At 34.3% G+C, this 20,942-nt stretch overlaps 1 protein-coding gene across 1 annotated transcript; it reads right to left on the reverse strand.

Annotated features, from left to right (window-relative positions):
- Positions 1-4,786: 4,786 nt before the first annotated feature.
- LOC109097470 (melanopsin-B-like) lies at positions 4,787-18,683 on the reverse strand. The gene is made up of 9 exons (XM_042765706.1): positions 18,062-18,683; positions 11,616-11,749; positions 11,329-11,532; positions 11,084-11,255; positions 10,000-10,161; positions 7,637-7,744; positions 7,379-7,553; positions 6,879-7,034; positions 4,787-6,406 (listed from the first exon to the last, which is right to left on the reverse strand). The coding sequence occupies exons 1-9, from the start codon at positions 18,235-18,237 to the stop codon at positions 6,098-6,100; spliced, it is 1,596 nt and encodes a 531-aa protein (XP_042621640.1). The 5' UTR covers positions 18,238-18,683; the 3' UTR covers positions 4,787-6,097.
- Between the last annotated feature and the right edge of the window lie 2,259 nt (positions 18,684-20,942).

The raw sequence follows: 20,942 nt of genomic DNA on the forward strand, positions 1-20,942 counted from the left end.
GGACGCACTGAGAGACCGACGGCGCTGTAAGGAATCGAACTCTGTTATTAAAGGGTAACTAAACCCTAAACCAACTTTTTTTTTTTTTTTTTTTTTTTTTTTTTTAAGTTAATGATTTGTAAGAATGGGGCTTTATCCCTGTTCAGCTTATTAAAAGTCATGTCGACTGCAACTCTATAATAATGACAAAACCAAAACTAACATTAAATGGATAAAAAATGCAATAACAAACATATTTGTACTATTTTTCAAAAAAAAAATTTTTGGAACTCTATTACTGCTAAAATTAATTGGAAGACTTCCTAGTTAATACCCTTTAAATATTGTATTTATAATAAAACTAAAGTAAAATTTTTGCATTTACCCTGTTGAATCATTAATTTCAAGATACTCTGATATTGATTATTTATGTTCCTTTATGTGAGAAAGAGCTGATTCATTTTTCTTTTAATGTAAAATTGTCCAAAACCTTTGGATGGAATTGGCATAATTTATTTTTAAATTAGTAAAGATTATGATTATGAAAACAAAACTAACAAAGGTCTTATATTTAATTTATATTGCTTGCAAAATCGTATATACGTAAGGAAAAATGTTTAAACATTAATTATGTTGTTTATTGTTGAATTTGATTGTTTTATGTCTTCTTTAAAATAAAAAACTAAATTCATTCATATCTTTAAAATATTATGACAGTATCAAATTCAACAATAAACAACATAAACAATGGGGATGGATTTAAACATGTTTCCTTTCATATATTATATTTTGCCACTTTCTCTCTCTCTATATATGTATGTAACATTTATACAAAAATATTGTAAGATATGACAAGAAATTATTGTGCAATATGATTGTTGTCAGGCATAAGAAAGTATTTTAATCCATTTTATGTGCAAAAATACTGGCCGGTCTGCAAATCTTTTACTGTGAAACCCTGTCACCACAAATAATCTAAGATTAAAATAATCATCCAGGGAACACTGGATAAAAATACATTCGTTTGGATGCCAGGAGCACTTTCAATACTTTAGAGATTGTTCATTATAGGTCTGATGCTGTGAAATTAGAAGTATACAGTATAGAGTTCGTTTATAGTAATAAAACCTGATGTCAATTCGAAGAACAAACAATCAAAAACGTCATTTCGTTTGTTGAATAACTTTCGAACAATAACCTCACAATAAGCTGTCGTGCCCAGAAGCGATAACAATCTAAATGAGGTCATGCAGGAGACGCCCGGCTCAGGCCGGTGTTAGTGACACAATGATCTCAACACAAGCTGATGTCAGTTTTTCCCCATCTCTGTTTTTATAGGAGTGAACGTGCATGCCAGGAATACTGGCAGATTCCTCCAAGTTGATGTTTCAGATGGTAATCACAACTGTGTGATACTTAGAACAAACAGTGTCTTATCAGTAATCAGGTGAGATGTGTTTTCTATCACTTTAGAGTGATGCACTGATTCTGTATGAGCTGCAGGTTACTAGTTTAAATAGTGTGGTCAAATACTGCCATCTACTGGATAAAACAGCACTGTAAACAAAGAACTTACAAAAGTGATGTTTTTGTCCATGTTACTGTCCTATTAGAGACTACTGAACACATGACTAGACCATTCCTTACGTTTTATATCTTCACTCTAAAAAATGCTGGGAAGTTTAAACCCAATTTTGGGTCAAATATGGACTTACCCTTGGGTTCTTTCCGTTCTTTCAGTAATATTAAAACAATGTATGTTCAAAGTTTTCTAGTCTTTAACAATGCTCTAGATTAGATTAGATTAGATTAGATTAGATTAGATTAGATTAGATTAGATTCAACTTTATTGTCACTGCACATGTAAGGTACAAGGCAACGAAATGCAGTTAGCATCTAACCAGAAGTGCAATAAGCAGTTTACAGAAAACAAGGTCTACAATATGTACAATAACTATACAGATATTATGGACATAATTTACAGATTTTAAATACTATCAGCATGATATACAGATAGGTGTACTATGACAACTATACAGATGGAATATGTGAAAGTGTATGTACACTATAGGCAGAACTATAACATATGAACATAAACACTATGTTGCAATGGTCAGTAAAGTGCATAGAAAATTTTCAGTGCAAAATGGTCAGAGTTTCTGGATGAACAGACAGTAGTGCAAGTAGTAGCAAGTTTACTGTTTTTTTGCTTGTTGTAAATAAATAAATAAATAAATCGGTCAGGTGTAGTTATGAAGTGGGGGAGGAGTCTGTGTGGGAGGAGTAAAAAAGTAAAAAAATTGTTTATGGAACTTTTTTTTTTTAAATGTTAATAATAATTAATAATAAGCGAGACGTTTTGAATATTCAGAAATAGCGTTTTCATAACCTAATGGGAATGTTATATTCAGAACATATTTTGGTTAGGGCTGTTCGATAAACAGAATGGTTCTCTTCTTGGAAAGTTGTGTTTAAATGCAGATAAAATAACAAGACTGGGCTACAGATAATCATGTAATAAGTTTGTGTGCACAAGAGAGAAAAACATTAATATTCATGAGTCGAGACCTCATCATAAAACCAGCTTTTATCTTTCATCAAATCAAAAATGACTCGTCGCCGATTATTTAATTAATATTCAATTTCGCCACAGCCTCATTCGATTATAGATTTGCTTCTGATCTGTTGGGATTTTGTGGCTCTAGTTAACCCTAAACCTCTGTCTGTGCAGCTGGCTGGACAATGACAGCTAAATTAAGACTGACGTTTAATCAATGTTGTTTTTCTGTGATTTATTGGTGATTCGGAGAAAGAAGAAACTGTGAGGCTGTTCGGTTGACTTCCTTTTGACATCACAGATAATGAAACGTAAAGAATATCAGTTTTTATAAGCACACTTGGACTACTTTAAACAGAAAGTCATATAGAAAGAAACTGGATTAAACAATTTAAGAATATAAGTTACCTAATATATTTTAACGGTTTAATGACTAGTGTTTATTAAAGTATTATCTTGATGTGCCTCTCTATAGCAATGTTTCACATAACATTAAAATCTGCCAAGAACATCATGGTCTACTAAGAAAAATTACCATGCTATGATCTGATACCACCATTGTACAATTTACAGTAACTTACTAGATTTTAAGCAATAATAGCTGGAACAGCTAATTCATACAAACTTTTGCCAAAAAACAAACAAACAAAAACCATTGTACAATTTAATCTAAGTCATCAAAATCACAAATTAAAGGGATACTCCCACCCCAAAATAAAATTATGAAACATTAATCACTGACCCCCATGTCGTTCCAAACCCATAAAAGCTCCGTTCGTCTTCGGAACACAATTCAAGATAAGTAAATAACAGTGTCAAGCTCCGTAAAAGGTATGAAAGTCGTCATCAGAATACTCCATCTGCCATCAGACGTGCAATCTGGGTTATATGAAGCGACGTGAACACTTTTTGTAAGCAAAGAAAACAAAAAATAACGACTTTATTCAACAATTCCTTTGTCAACTGTCTCCTCTGTGTCTCTCATTATCACCGTATGCTCTTCTGTATCATCTGCGCCACAAGGATGCATTGTTTTCTTTCAAATCAAAGCTAAATACACGTAGAAACAGCGCATCCTTGTGGCGGGGATGATACAGAAGAGCATACGCAGCATACGGTGATATGGAGAGACACAGAGGAGACTGTTGACAAAGGAATTGTTGAATAAAGGTGAAACGAAAAGTGTTCCCGTCACTTCATATAACCCAGATTGCACGTCTGATGGCAGATGGAGTATTCTGACGACGACTTTCATACCTTTCCTGGACCTTGACATTGTTATTTACTTGGCAGTCTATGGGACAGTCACAGGCCTCCAGGTTTTCATCCAAAATATCTTAAATTGTGTTCCGAAGACAAACAGAACTTTTACGGGTTTGGAATGACATGGGGGTAAGTGATTAATGACAAAATTTTCATTTTGAGGTGGAGGATCCCTTTAATTGGTGGTAGGTGTTTTGTGAATGATTTTTCTTTTTGTGGTGGAGTATCATTTTTAAGCTTTTTTTTATTTTTAGAGGTATTTTAATTAGATTGGTTTACCTTATGTCAAGTTTGCTTCATCGTCTATAGCTTTGAAAATGGCAGCACAGCTGATTGCTCCTATCAAAAAAGATCACTTAGTATCAGTTTGTATTAGTTTCTTGTATACAATTTTGCTCCGCTCTCTTATAGACCATGCACAAGTGTCCCACAGCTGGAGATTCAATCTTAACCTGTGTTGCTGGAGACTAACCAGGACTCCAGACTGTACGTCATACGCCAATACGACACCCAGTTTAATCATAAGTTTATATAAAGGTTTGACCTGTACTTACCCGAGTCTCTCTAATGCTCCAAGATCCAGATGAATGAGAAATAATCCTGGTGAGCAGCAGCCGTGCAAGTCGTGGGATTTTTGTTCACTGTAATATTGGTTGTAAGTGGAACAATAAAGCTCTGTTGTTTTCTTAACCTCACAATTAATATTAATATTGGCCTGTTCCCTGTGAATCTGCATAACATTTGATTGACACAAAAAAAGGCCAATCAGGTCTTCACCAAACATAACATATGCACATTATGTTCTTTTGGTGTAGATGCATCTACCAAGGGGATAAATGTTAATGTAAATTTGTATCATGATGAAGATTCAAACCACTTTTTCCTGTTTTATACTGTGTCTTACACAAGTACATATATTTTTCCTCACAAACCACTCAAATGTTCTAGCATATGTTACTGCAAAATAGGATTCGAGAAGGTACAGGTGCCACGGGATTAGCTATGTATTCGTTATGGGACGACTCATGTGCACAAAAGGTGCTGAAGAACATACAGTACAGCCAAAAGAAGCCTACAATGTAAAGCTGGGATAGAGCAATCAAACATGCTTTACTGGGAAACACTGGTCTAATAGGTTGCTCTTATATCTGAATGTGTTTGACAGTATCTGGATAAACTTATAAGTATACAATATAAGTTCAGCTCTATCACAGTTTGCCCTGTAATGAAAACACTTATAACAGCAGCTCACAGGCCAGACATTAAATACTAAAATACAAACTGTTCCAAAATAAAAACACCCACAAAACACATCCTGATCTCCAAGCGGAGAATCGAATCAACATTGAGCGGGTTAATGACACTATTGTCTTCTGTAGAGCTTCTTTACAGCTAAATTTAATTTGTTCTGTAACTGATGAACATTGCAACATCGACACAGTCATTAAACTGAACTGAATCAACATTGAACTGGATTGAGCTGAAGAGTGACACTATTGTCTTCTGCAGAGCTGCTTATACGTGTAGCTAAAATTGAAGTCATTTCAAAATATAAGAAGTTATTTTCTTGTTTATTACTGTGAAGCTGCTTTGAAAAAAACCTGTATTGTATAAACGCTATATAACTTCATGATACATGTTCAGGTGAGCCAAATTTGATGGAATTACTTACAGTATGAACATTGTCAGTGTGATATTACATACAATGTCATGGCCACAACATCGATGAACATTGAACATTGCAAGGACATTAGACTATTAGATTATTACTCACTGGAACTAATTTGGTAATGCATGACAAGAAAAAAAAAGGAGAGCTCAAAAAATAAACTTGACAGGTTTACTTGCATTGCAATAACTGCAATTTCTTCTTTCACAATTATCTTCGACGGTAATAGACAGCCAAAAATTAGTCTGTAGAGCTCAGCTTGTATTGAACCTGGAATATTCCTTTAGTGAAATTAATTAAAAATGCTTTTAGTCTCATTATGACGTGTGTCATGCATATTCATAAGAACACTCTTCAATAAATAAAATCATAATGTGCACAGTGTTGTGTCTCTTTCAGCTACTTCTACAGTATACACTGTGGCTGAAGTGTGAGGGATATTTGAAGGGTGTAAGAATAACATCATAACTAGTTCTTCCTATTGGCTGTTAGCAGCAAAGTAATGTGGTTCGATTGCTTTGTCAACTAAACTGCTGATGTGAAGACTCCCAGCGGAAGACTGTGGTTCTCAAGCGTCTTCAGTGAAACACAGACGTAAAGAAGAGGACCTCAGGGTCTCTGGTTCAGCCTCAGGAGAGGAGTTTCTCCACAGACTCCAGAAGCTCACCGGAGCAGTTCAGGCCCTTAAGGTCCAGTATTAGTTTGTCTTCTCTGGTCTGCTCTGATGTGGGACCTTTAATGATTTGTGGCTCCTCTGTGTCTTCGTAAAAAGCCAGAGCATTGCTATCTTCTCGTTCCTCCTTGCACTCCTCCTTCTCCTCTTGTTCCTCCCCTGGAGTGTTTTTGGCCATGAGAAGAGGAACGGTGGCCATGTTGACGGACTCGGACACCAGGTCAAGGCTACAATCGTTCAAAGAGACGCTTTCTGTGACTGCAGGCTGTGATGGATAAAACATTTACAATTACGCTTTTGACAGATGCTTTTATCAAGCACTCTTAAACTGTTTTTATAAACAGTCAGTGATGCCATAGAAGAACCATTTTTGGGTTCCTCAAAGAACATTTCTGCAAAGAATCATTCTTAAAGAACCTTTTTTTGCAATGGAAATGTTCCATGGATGTTAAAGGCTCTTTATGGAGCCGCTGATGCTAATAAAGAGCCTTTGTTTTTAAAAGGGACATAACACACAGTTTCTGTCAATCTCATGTTACTCCTGAGTACCTATAGAGTAGTACTGCATCCTTCATATCTCTGAAGAGTCTTTAGTTTTATCAGATTAATAAAAGACAGATACAGCTTTACTCTCGAAAACAGTCGCTCTCTGGAGGCGTGCCGTGGGCGGAGCTAAAGAGTCACTGTGCACTAATAATGCTCTACAGTAATATCTGCTGTATAAGCTCATATCTTACCTTCTCTTCACTGATGTTTTCCTCCGGTCGCCTCTTGTTCTTTGTCTTGCCGTGTCTAGTTTGCGTCTTCCCTCCTTCATCTCTGAGCAGATTGCCTGAATGTGAGTTTCTGAGAGTCTTTTGGTCCACGGGATCTAATTCTACATCACTCCAGACCTACATAAAATATATATATATACGTTTGGCATTAAAGTCCTGCCATTTTCATTACTTTACTATATAGTAATAGCTAGTCTCACTGCAACTAAACCATTCCAAAACTTCAATAAATATAAATATAAATATGAGTTAGTTTTGAGTGACATGTCATATATATATATATATATGACCTGGTCATATCTGTTTTCAAAATAATAACAATAATTAACTCCTTGATTTATTACTGGGTTCGCATTATAAATACAAAGGGTCACATTCGTAATATCGTGCAATCTGAATAATCTGGTCATGCAGTCTTGAACTAAATGATTAGACATTTCCATTATTAGTAAAATACTAACCGTGTCTGTGGTGGACATAGAGGAGACTCGCTGGAACCTGACCTTTGACCCTGTAGACTGTCGGCTGAGCATGGGCTCCTTGAAGGAAGATTCGCTGTTGGACACCGAGACGCAGTCTTTACGGGACGACTGGGCCAGAAAATGCAGACACGGCACCTTCTCAGCCAGCGTGTCTCTGTGAATCAGTCAGAAATACACACTGCGTCATATATTCTCTCAGTATTGTGTGGCTGCTAAGGCATTTGCACTTCAACGAACCTGTACTTGGAGCGTATGATGGCGTAGATGAAGGGATTGTAGATGGCTGATGCTTTGGCAATCACTGCAGGAACTGCCTTGGAGTACGGCGTGAGAACGTGGCTGTACCTGGAACATACAAATAATAACTGAAGCACATCTTGAGCTCAAGACATAGCACGTCCCAGCGTACAAACTCATGCCGGTCTTGTCTTCAAGCATTATTTGCAAGGAAATGTTGCCTGAACGTTTGCAGTCCTTGTGAGCATTACTGACATCTGAATTTGTGATGAAAGTTTTACACTGCAAAAGATGATTGTCTTGTTTAGTATTTTTGTCTTGTTTTTTCAGTCCAAATATCCATATAATCTTAAATCAAGATGCATTTACATGAGAAGCAAGATAACTTGAAATATAATATATATTGTTTTAAGTTTATGTTTAAAACAGGAAAAAATAGCTTTCAGAAAAAATTATTTTATTTTATGGTTATTTTTTTGTTTTCGTTGGAAGTTTTTTTTCTTGCTTTAAGCATAAACTATTTTTTCTCTTCTCAGAAAACAGTCTTTGTTTTAAAAACACTGCAAAATGATTGTCTTATTTAGTATATTTGTCTTGTTTTCCAGTAAAATATTGCAAGAAAATTAAGCTACATTCACTCGAGAAGCAAAATGAGTTAAGATAGAAAATCTTATAAATAAATAAATAAATAAATACAAGTGAGTTTATGTAAAATAAATAAATAAATAAATAATAATAATCAATTTGGACTTTTTTCTGGAAAAAAAATGCCCTTCATATCTTGAGAAAGTTTACTTTAATGGATACTTTAATGAAATCGATTTTAGAATGTGTAGATACAATGCAAAAAATTATTTTCATAATTAGTATTTTTTGTCTTTTTCTATTGCAAATATCCAAAAAATAAATAAATGAAAAAATCAAGATGCATTTACTTGAAAAGCAAAATTACATAAATCTTAAAAAAAAAAAATCTAAATGAAGTGTGCTTAAAACAAGAAAATATCAGTCAATTGGGTAAGACAGACTTAATTCAAAGAAAAAACAAGATTATTTCATTTTTTTTCCTGTTTAAAGCATGAACTCACTTAAATTTTGATACAGTTTCTCAGACAATGACTTAGTATTTCAAGTCATTTGGCTTCTCAAGTACATTTGATATTTAGATATTGGTACTGGAAAACCAAAAATACTAAAGAAAATCATTTTTTATAGTGTATTTGTAAGAACCAAGACAAAAATTCTAGGAATGTTTCTGTAGTGTAGACTGAATAAAGCTGAAGAGTGTTTGTGAGCGGTCAGGAGGAGCCGGTGACCCCTGCAGTGGCTGTTTACATGACATGGAAGTGACCTAGAGGTGTTCTCGCATGTCTGATTATAACTATCCTCCAGCAGACTGAACTCTAACGCTAGCACAGAGGTGTTAGCATCAAGCCGGCTCACATCGCCTCAGTGAGCTCAACTGATAAACACTGCCTTTTGCTGTGGACAGTACTTCTATAAAAGGACGTCTCTTTACCCTGGAATTCTGAGAAAGTTTCAGATCTTCTGCATGGTTTGACTCCCTTTGATAGACTAAATGAATCTGAACATTTCTTTGAGAGATTAGATGATCTACGTGAAACTGGCCGTCACAGTTTAGGACAAAACGGCTAAATACAAACGTTTGTCCGTGTGTCTAATCCGAATGTGGGAATGCAATAGAGTCCAGTAGAGGAGTGATGTATTTTTGTAGAGCATTTTAGCACTTCCATCATCCTGAATTCAATGGGGTTTTTGGTTAAATGCCTGAAATAAGATCTGTGGTGAACACAAGCTCGAGATATTTTCATACTTTATTCTAAGACATAAAATACATCTGTACTTCCCTCTTTTTGTAAAGCTTTTACTTGTCTTGATAAAGGCGGTTGCTAACAAGTGGCTAAATGGTATTACAGAGGTAAACATGGGTTTGTAGAAATGTAGCACTGCATCAGTGTCTCAGCAATGGATGCTCTGCAGTGAATGGGTGCCGTCAGAATGAGAGATTATAGACTCTTATTTTAGTTAAAAGCGTCTTAATTCTGGATGTGTTTCATCTTTTGTCTTCTCCAGATGTTAACTGATGGACTGGAGTGCTGTGGATTACTTGTGGATTATTGTGATGTTTTTAGCAGCTGTTTGGACTCTCATTCCGACGGCACCCATTCACTGCAGAGCATCCATTGCTGAGACACTGATGCAGTGCTACATTTCTACAAACCTGTCAAAATAATAACTATAGATCTGCCTTTAGTTCTATGTACTATACACTGGAAAACAACTAACCAACAGTCAAACCAACGACACAAATATCATTTCGAGCAGATGATGCTGATAGTTACCCTGCCCAGGCGATGAGAGTGACGCAGGCGTAAGGAGACCAGGACAGCACGAACACAATGATGACCACAAACGCGATCTTCGCCAGCTTCCACTCAGTCTTTATGGACTGCTGCTGAATGAGCGCCGTCTTCCTCACATGACTGCCCAGCTTGTCCAGATCTCTGAACACACGGGAAGATGAACGCATGTACAGTAGACGTCCCAGTTAGGGTGACCAGACATCCTGCCATGACCCGTCCTGATTGTTTATCACGGTGATCCCAATCGGCAAGAGTGTGTGAGTGTGTGCAGAAAAGAAAACAGAGTGCAGACAAATATCTGCGTCTCCAGACTATTGTCTCTGTTTTCTAAAACGATCATTTTAGGTCAGACTGAATATTTACAAGAGATATTTTATAACATATCAATATTTAAGGTTCATTTACTATATAGTGAATATAATGCTGAAAATAATATCAAAAAAATTTTATATGGATCAATACATTTATAATAAAAAGAAAACAAGTCGAAAGAGTAGAAAAAGAATAGAGAACACTAGTGTACCATTTAATAATTATTTTATTTAATTATTTCAATATTTAATTATTTAAATTTAAAGTAATTATTAAACTTGAAAGAAAATTATCATTAAAGCTTATTTTATTTCAGCTTGTTACTGAAGCAAAATTTCGCATTTTCATTGAAGTTAAAGACCTAAAATAATTAAACTAAATAAATTGAACCTAAAACGTACTAAAAAACTACACAGACATATTAAAAAATAAATACATAAAATTACAAAAACAAATTTACTAAAACCTTAACTAAATTTAAAATGAAAACAGAAAATATCTAAATAAAATCTAATTCAGAATATTAACAAAAACTAAAATAGTATACTAATGATACTAAAATAAACACTTATTGCTTTTTTTATAATAATTTTACTAAATTTAAAATTTTTTGATTTTGATGTGCATGTAAAAAGTAAAAAGCCATTTTTAAAGCCATTTATCAAATGTTAAATATGGTCTGAAAAATCTATAAATACGTATATGTAAATACGTAAATGTAAAATGTGTAGAAACCTGATTCACACTGTACCTGCTTGCATCACGAATGGCGAGGAACATGAAGAGGTAGCAGTAAGAGATGATTCCAAGAGGGATGAAGAACACAAAGCAGCAGAGCATCAAGGTGTAGCTCTTGTTCGCCGGCGTGGACGTCACATAGTCCCATGTGCAGGACGTCATGAGGCCTTCTGGGATGTAGGAACCTGTCCAAGAAAAACAGAGTCAAGAAACTCAAAAAACAAAACATCCGAAGGCAAAAGAAGACATTACACTCACTCCATCCCATAAGAGGCGCCAGACTCCAGCACAGAGAGTAGATCCAGACCAGCAGGATGATAACAAGTGTGCGCTGTCCGGACGTCCAGCGGATGGCCTGCAGGGGTTTGGTGATCACGATGTAGCGGTCGATGGAAATGGCCAGAAGGTTGATCATGGATGTGATTCCGAACAGAGCGCCGCAGAAGGCGTACATCTTACAACCTGCGTGGAGAAGCAGATGTGTGATGTGGAAACAGACCGCAGCTGAGTAAGCGTCTGGATGGAGAGAATGGGAAATTAGGTACCCATTTCACCGAAAACCCATTCCTTGTACATGCAGTTGACGAAGAAGATGGGCGACTGAGTGATGGCCATGAGGAAGTCGCTCACTGCCAGATTCATGATGAAGTAGTTTGGAGGCGTCCGTAGCTTCTTATTACTGAAACACAAAATACCTTTTTACAATCAGCTTCGGTCTCGGTTTCAAAATCTCACAGTAAAAGTAAAGTATGGACATTATCTCAATACACTCTTAAAAATAAAGGTGCTTCACGATGCCATAGAAGAACCTTCTTGTCTAAATGGTTCCATAAAGAGCCTTTAACATCTGAAGAACATTTCTGTTTCACAAAAGCTTCTTTGTGGCAAAAGAAGGTTCTTCAGATTCTAAAAAGTTGAGAAAGAGATGGTTCTTTAAAGAACCTTTGACTGAATGGTTCTTTGTGGAACCAAAAATGGTTCTTCTATGGCATCGCTTCAAGAACCTTTTTGAAGCACCTTTATTTTTAAGAGTGCACGTAGCTAAACTGATCGACTTTAACTAATGACGCTGAGAAAAAAATGGTGTTGAAACAATTTTCACTCTGAAATTGCTTGTAAATTTCACAAATAATTATGAAGAATCAACAATGAATTAAATGTGAATTTTGAAGTTGAAAGAAATGTATTCCAATCATCTTTATTTTATTTGCAAATATTGAAAAAAATTTTTTGCATGCTTCGCCTCAAACCCGTTTAAACTTTTAATGCACACATTTTATACTGTACAGTGATTTGCGCTTTTATATCACCACACTGTGCTGTTCTCCGGCAGTTTTAAAGATTATTTAATATACAGCAACTTTATTGATAGGTGGAAACATATCTCTATATAAATGCAATAATATGTAAATATTTATGAGGAGTGCATTTCTGCATGATGCATTATCAAAATTGAAATGGAAGAGTTTATCGAATCCTTAGACAAAATATTAAAAAAAAATTTATTTCTATATTATTTTAATATTTGAAATGGAAGAGTTTATAGAATATTCAGTGAAAAAAGATATTTATTTTTATTTGTTATGAAAGTGATGAAATTCTGCTGCTTATAATGTAAATTATGGAGATCTTTATAACAGTGCAGCAGATACTGACATAAAATGATTTAAATATCAGTCGTCCCTCTATATTTGCAGTAATGTGTCTCAGTAAGATGACTGTAAATGATCCAAACATATAATGCAGTGATTGAGAGATGAAGAAATAAAGGCTCCTCAGAAGATGTGAGATGTTTCTGGAGGCTTGTGAAGATCATTCCTCCGCTGAGGGAACAGTGAAAGTAAAGCTTCTGGAAACAAACGCTCCTCAAAAGATCCTGATGATCAGATTTGAGACTCTAAAACATGATTGATGGAGAATCAAGTAAAGCTGAGCTGCTTCAGTCCAGTAAGAGTTCATCTGGAGATATTACTGCAGTTATTCTGACCTTTACTTGATCAAAATCACTCAAGATTTGACACGTGAAGCTCCAGCTACAGTTACACTAAAAGAGCTTTGACTTGATACAGTAGGGTTAAAACATTGCTAGAAACTTCTACGTGCTTTGATGGTGTTAAATAAGTTTATTGATTCATCACACAACAATCATTGTGATTGCACATCATCTCATTAATCCTACAGTCACAGTTCACACAATTTCCTCTGATTGAAAGTCGCCCGGCATCACCTGCTAAAACCCTCATCCCCGTCCATCAGGCATTAGAGCCTGCAGGAGACATCAGCACTTCACAGGAACAACATGGCCTTTCCTGGAAAGCTCTCAGCTGACAGACGACCTCCAGAGAGAGGCGCAGCTCAGTCCACGAGGACGAGATTGAGTGATTCTCAGTCAGGGAGAAAATTCACACATACAGTATGATGAGAGTCTGTTAATGCTGCTGTTGCCGTCTGAATAACAGCAGTCATGTTTAGTTACTAGGTAACACAGGACATAATCTTGGGACAGAGATGGACTGTGCCTTTGTGTCGTATATATTGGACAGTGTTAAAGGATTAGTTCAGACAAAAATTTAAATTTGATGAGTTTGTTTCTTCATCATGTTTGTAGAAATGTAGCATTGCATCAGTGTCTCAGCAATGGATGCTCTGCAGTGAATGGGTGCCATCAGAATGAGAGTCCCAATAGCTGATAAAAACATCACAATAATCCACAAGTTATGGTTAGTATTTATGTCTATCTGTGTACATCTGGAGAAGACAAATGCTGAAAAGATGATGAGTTATGGATTTATATTTTAGCTGCAAGCAACGGTTTAAACTAAAGTAAAAACATCTTAATGCTGGATTTGTTTCATCTTTTGTCTTCTCCAGATGTTAACTGATGGACTGGAGTGCTGTGGATTATTGTGGTGTTTTTATCAGCTGTTTGGACTCTCATTCTGACGGCACCCATTCACTGCAGAGCATCCATTGCTGAGACACTGATGCAATGCTACATTTCTCCAAACCTGATGAAGAAACAAACTCACCCTGATCTCAGACGGCCTGAGGGTGAACACAGTTTCAGCACATGTTCATTTCTGGGTGAACTATTGCTTTAGCATGCACATGCATGAAGTGAGATACACTGATCATAAAAAAAATACATATCCTTATTAAATGTCTTGATAAGACAAAACTCTATCCGGACAGCCAAATCCCTTACAATCTTCAAGAAAAAATTGAAAACTCATCTCTTCCACATTTAACTGCATCCTCCAAAAAAAATAAAAATCTATGCCTTCACTTTTTCTATTCTATTATTATCATTTATACCCTAGCTTATACTGTTTTGAATGAAGACTGAAACCTTGTATGACGGGCACTTCTCGTGTTTATTGCCATCTTGTCATTGATGTTTGTGTTCATTGTTTGTGATTTCACACAAACGAATAGAAAGCCTCCACAACAGTTAGCAGTAGACTGAAGCGCTCATCTGAGCACTCAGCATGATTTTAAAAGCAACACATTTCATGTGCTTTTTTTCCTGCTTACATGTTCATGCAAGGGCCATATCCGATCTGTGCCACATGGGAGAAAAAAATCGGAACTGGGTCACTTGAACCATGCAGTGTAAATGTGACCTAAATGTAAAAGTTGACAACTGACTATATTTGCTTTCTTAACACACATTCCTGGTTTTATTATGAAGCATTCATTCATGCATTTGTTACTCTAAAAAGAAACAAAGTTGTCTTCTAATGGAATAAAAGAGATTGCACATGCTGAATTTGACAGAAAATGCATGTATTGCATAAACATAAACTTTATGAGAGCTTGTTGAGCTGGTCTTGTTAATGCATGTCTAAGCACATTTAGTAAAGGTCTGCTGAATTAAACAGGTCGTCAGTGGCTTTGTTTCTGTATCCTGGTGGTTTGTTTTCACCCCAAACCCTACAGGACTGCATGTGCATCTGATTAATTACGGTCAAAAACATCTTGCTTTGTTTACAGTCAGTGTGCATCATGTTACATAATTGCGTGGTTTCCTTTCATTACATTATGCAATCACACTGTTAGCGGACTGATGCTCAAAACTCATTTCAAAACTCATTTGTTGACATTAGTTGATGCATTACCAAAAAACTAACAATGATAAATGTATTTTTAAAGGTTTTATTAATATTGGTTAATGCTAGTTAATAGAAATACAGTGATATATTGTTTATTAACTTTAAAATATCAGTAACAATTTACAATTAGATCTCGTAAGTTAATGCAATATCTAACATAAGCATAGAATGAGCAACATTTTCAAAGTCTTTGTTAATATTGGTTAATGCTAGTTATTGCTTGTTTGTTTATGCAAGTCAACAGTAAATTAACTAATGTTAACAGAACTAACTTTTAATTTTAAAACATATTAGTAAATGTTGAAATAAACATTAACTAAGATCAATAAAGGCTGTGGAAGTATTGTTCATTAGTAGTTCATGTTTATCATTTAGTTAATAAATGAAATCTTGATGTAAATCAAACCATGTGAACATAAGCTTAAATTAACAGTCTTTTAAGTCAAAATATCAAAAGAATAATAAAAGTCAAATATCAAAACATAAAAGCCAATATTCTATGAACATTCTTCAAAATGTCTCCTTTTTTCCACAGAAAGAAAGACCAGCTTGGAATACCATAACGATGAGTAAATGAGCTTTTATATTTATATGCATCACTCAAGATTGTCTCTCAGAGTCAGATCTTTTGCACTCATAATTGTGTGTTTTTGTTTTGTAGAGATGTGATCTATGAGAAAATATCATGGGACTGAGGAGAGCGGTGCTCTTTGAGAACGAGAGCTGAACAAATGCAAAAAGTGTGTCAGTGGCCCAAGAGGATTTAGACTGAATGCATTGCGCGGAGCTTCAGAGAGAGTCACACTCACTGACACGACTTCATGACCGGCATCCCTAAATACTGAAAACACACTACAAGACCTGCTGCTCTCAGGGTATCCACAATACAGCCAATGTTCATTCTGACAGCAAGTTTTGCTTTCGTTGTAATCATAGTCTTTAGACTAAAATGCTACTTAGTCATATTTTACTCATCTGAATTGTTTAGACTAGCTTTAGTTGACTAAATACCAAGATTTTAAAATCTGCAAGTTTATTGTGTTTTATTATTTTTGTGTTGCTTTAATTTTGCATAATTCATTATATACTCCTGGAGAATATAATATTAAGTTGTTAATATGACCGATTTTAATGTTTGAACGTGCAATACAGATACAGATCAAAATTTTTTTTAATGAATATTATTTTATGAATTTTATTAATATGATGTTATTATAATATTGTTATGTAACTAAAATGCCAGTAGGTGGATTAATCCGGTAGTCTTAATGAATGAGTCATTGAATAACTCACTCGACCGATTTGTTCAAAGAGCTGATTCATTCAGAAACAAAGTAAGTCTTTATGAACGAGTCACTGAATCATTGACTCATGAGTCATTCAAACAGCTGATTCATTCAGAAACAAAGTAAGTCTTTATGAACGAGTCACTGAATCATTGACTCATGAGTCATTCAAACAGCTGATTCATTCAGAAACAAAGTAAGTCTTTATGACACGAGTCACTGAATCATTGACTCATGAGTTATTGAGTAATTCTGATTGATTATTAATTAAGGTACTGTTTTTATGTTTTTATTGATTAATTAAGCAATGATGTGCTGCTGTGATGCTCAGAGATGCATAACAGTTTAAAAGTGTGAAACTGAGCAAAACACAACAACACTATTTCACTGTTGTATAAAATTAATATTGACGAAATCAACAGCCCTAGATTTTTAAATTTTTTTGTGAAAAAAAATGTAGTTGACAAAAACTATGACAACAATTAATAATCAACTACATTTAACACTGATTCAGTTAAACTCCTGTTTAACCTTGATTAATTCCATACCATTATTTACAGGAAGGACATATTTCTACAACCATTGACAACTATATAAATCTATAGGTAAAGAATCCAAACCAAGTCATAACTTTATCATATGTTCACTTCCGTATTTAAATATTGTCGTCACCATGAAGCCGCAGTGTGTCTGCTGTCATCATCTATTACTGACGGCCAAACATCCCTCATAGCAAAGACTGAAATAAACCCATGTCAAGACTGCTAGACTTCAAGTATACAGCAGTACGAGTAATTAAAATAAATGACAAAATCAGCAGTGAGTCACACCGCAGTGACGCAGCATGTAAGAGTTTAGACTAACAAACATTTCACAACATCAGTTAGCGCAGACCTCAGTGACAGTCGTATACTGGAATAAGTGTGTTGAAATCAGTTTGAGATCGATGAGATCTTGTGAAAAAAGAATAACAAAAGATCTCAAAAGTGGCTCCAACTGTCCTCAGATTTGCTAAGATTCAGCTGTTATCCACATTATTTTTTATATTTAGAAGTTTGTAATAATTAAGGTTTTGTAATGTTTTTTAAAAAAAAGTCTCTTCTGCACACCAAGGCTGCATTCATTTAATAAAGTTTTTGTTTTAAATTTGATTTAAATTTAGTTATTTTGAACTTTTTATTCATCAAAGAATCAAAAAGCAGCACAACAGCAGAAATGTTTATTGATCCTTCAGAAATCCTTCTAATATGCTGAATATGATTTCTGAAGATCACTGAAGACTGGAGTAATGATGCTGAAAATTCAGCTGCACATCACAGAAATAAATTACACTTTAACAGAGATTCACATAGAGAACACTTGTTTTAAATTATAATAATATTTCACTACTTTAACTGTCATTACTGTTTTTTAATCAAATAAATGCAACCTTTGTGAGCAGAAGAAAGTGGAACGAAATAAATTATAATTTGAAACTCCATTACGTTTCAAAACACTTTCCTCCAAAAACTCATGTTTAATGCTCATCTGAAGTGAAGTTGAATATTGACTCTCTATGAGACCTTGAGTCGCCGGTGAGATGTGAGATCCTACCTGAAGAAGGCGTACATGACCAGCATGTTTCCGATCACTCCCACTGCCCCGATGATGGCCACGAAAAACGCCACTATGTAGTGTGCATGATCGGGGACGTCCACTTTCCTGAAGAAGCCGCGGTCCATGTCCATCGGCTGCTCCATACCTGCGACTGCCACAGAGGAGACCTTCATTAAAGCTCCATCTGACACGTTCTCCAGGAGAACCTCCTCACAGCCACCTCTCAACACATTTCCTGCGGCTGGCTTTAGTGTTTGGGGTGTGTTCGAGCTCTTATGTATCTGCTGCAAGGCACATGTGATCCCAGAGACTTACGGGAAATAAGAACATGCTCTGTTTGAGCTCTCGCTCTTCCTGCACCGAAAACAACCCCAAGCTCCAGAAATACGAACAAAGCAATAACACGTACTGCAGATAGACTTTTTTTTTTTTTTAAATAACTTCTCATGAATATGTTTCATGGGCTTCGTACCTGAGAAGATGAATTATGTCTGTCTGCAACACTCTCTTCATTTGATCTGTAGTTTCAGCTCAGGTCTAATATTAAATGTTATGAAACAATATTTAGCGTCTTGGGACATTATGATCTTGAAAACATTGGGGTCAGTTTCTGAACTCTGAAAAATATCTAAAAATAGCTTGAATGTGAATGTCTCTATCTTTATTTACATTGTATGATCATAGACACAGATTACATTTATTTTTAACCCCCTTTTCTGTGACTTGTTTATTTATTTTACTATTATTATAGTTAAATTTACTATTTTTGTTTGTATTAAATGTTTTTTGTTTGTTTATTATTTTGTTTATTATATTTATTATTACATACAGAAATTTGGTTAAAATATATTTTAAATATATGTTGTAACAGTGCAACTTAAAGACATATATTCTTGAAATTGAAAATATATTTAGTTTCGATCTTCATATACAAGAAAATCCATTACAGAAGCCTACATTTTGGCTAAATGTGTTACACATTAAAACACGTCATAAACAACAAATAAAGTTTGTTCTCAAATGTGACGCGTGTAAATGTATTTTGCTGGATTCAAATATATAGTATATTGTATAGTATATACATTATATTTTTAAATGCTTTTAAAAATATATTCATATTTTTTAAATTATATTTTCAAAAATATATAGAAATGGTCGAAACATATATCTGTAGTAAATTTAATTATAAAATGAATTTAAAAGTACATTTGAATATATACAGTATATATATATATATATATATATATATATATATATATATATATATATATATATATTCATATTCAAATGTATATATCATGGAAGAGTTTTGGTGTAGGATTTACTTGAAACACACTCAGAAATCGCGAGTAAATTTCACAAACAATTGTAAAGAAATGCAAGTAACACATTGAAGCAAACATGAAATTTCAAAGTATAAAAACTGAAATAGTATTAAATGCATAAAACTTGTAAAACGTACTTGAATAATCACATTTTTATAGTGCAGAGGGGAAATACAAACATAAACAGCTTAATTGCTATGCATGATAAAAAGAGAATTAAAACAAACAAACAATTAATCAATGTATGCTTTTGAAATTAGGAAATTAGGAAAAATATTTGTAATCAATATCTGAATGAGCTGCTAGACAAAAGCAAGGAAAGGCCCTGTTTTGTTTAGATTCAAAGTATTATTATTTGTTTCCTACTGTTCACTTTTATTAATTAATTAATTTTTTGTTATGGTCTAAAAAAATCAAAATCAATTTATTCAATATAATTTCCAAGTTTATTTCTAGATATACTGTACACAAAATGTACTTGCTACAACAAACAAATTAAAAAAATGAAAATTAAATAAAATGTTTTTGTTAAATAAATATATGTAATATCCCCAAAAAAAAGTTGTTTAAAGATTTTGATTATTTATATATTTGTAAAATTGAACTGAAGCCGTTGTTTAAGCTGATAAAGCGTCCTGCGGCTCTGATTATTGATTCTTCAAATCTGAGTGACGTTACACTGAAGCGTTTATGAAAACAGTACTGAATATTAAGTAATGAGACACTATTTCACTATCCATAAAATGACATACTTTATATTGTGCAGGAGAGCTTTATAATTGTAATAATTTAAATAGGATGCAGAAAATGAGCTTTACGATTAAAGGAAGTAATTAAATCCGATAGAGCGTGATTAAATGCTCTATGTAGGTGCCATAAGAGGATTTATCTCTCTTTATTTATTTATTTAATGTTAATATGATCAAGACCATCAACAAGGTCATGCAAGTTAAAGCTGTTCAATATGAATGTAAAAACTGCTTCTGTCTGCAGATTCACCGAAAGATGACGTTCAGTTGATCCTTAAAAATCACACTTAAAAATGTCTTATTTAATTACATCATCAACATTACATAATACTCAAAAATAATTGATTATGCATCACCACTGAGCAAAAGGTTTTGAGAAAAGCTTCTGCAGCATTTGAGTGCAGATTCAGGCTTGATTTCATGCAATGATGTTTTTAAGAGAATAAACAATTGCTAAATGTATTTTTATTAGTAAAAACAAAGATTTTATAATTAGATGTTAAGAGGCCAACCCAAAAACTTAAGCATAACCAAAACAATTAAAAAAAAAAAAAAAATTATTTAGAAAAAAGCTCCAAATTTTAAGCTGTTTCTTTGAATATATCCCAATAACAAAGTTTATTAATCATTTGTTTATCAGTCGTTATTCTCCCTGTGACCTCATTTAGGTTTCAGAACAGAAACTCTCAAAAAGTTAGTGTCCAAATAGATTGAAGACGCTCAGAAAGGTCTGACGATGTTCAAATGTGAGAAATTAGAATCTTTTTCTTTTTTTTCTATCGCTTGACTTTTAAAATAGCAAAG

The sequence above is a fragment of the Cyprinus carpio genome, chromosome A10 (genome assembly GCF_018340385.1).
Source record: "Cyprinus carpio isolate SPL01 chromosome A10, ASM1834038v1, whole genome shotgun sequence".
NCBI lineage: Eukaryota > Metazoa > Chordata > Actinopteri > Cypriniformes > Cyprinidae > Cyprinus > Cyprinus carpio.

What these genes read in the sequence shown, in the direction of transcription:
- LOC109097470 (XM_042765706.1), bottom strand. Translation starts at nt 18,237, where the DNA reads ATGAAGGTCTCCTCTGTGGCAGTCGCAGGTATGGAGCAGCCGATGGAC. An exon ending in GTCATGTACGCCTTCTTCAG is followed by an intron (nt 11,750 to 18,061) that starts GTAGGATCTCAC and finishes TTTGTGTTTCAG; the next exon opens with TAATAAGAAGCTACGGACGC. An exon ending in AAAACATCAGTGAAGAGAAG is followed by an intron (nt 6,407 to 6,878) that starts GTAAGATATGAG and finishes TATCCATCACAG; the next exon opens with CCTGCAGTCACAGAAAGCGT.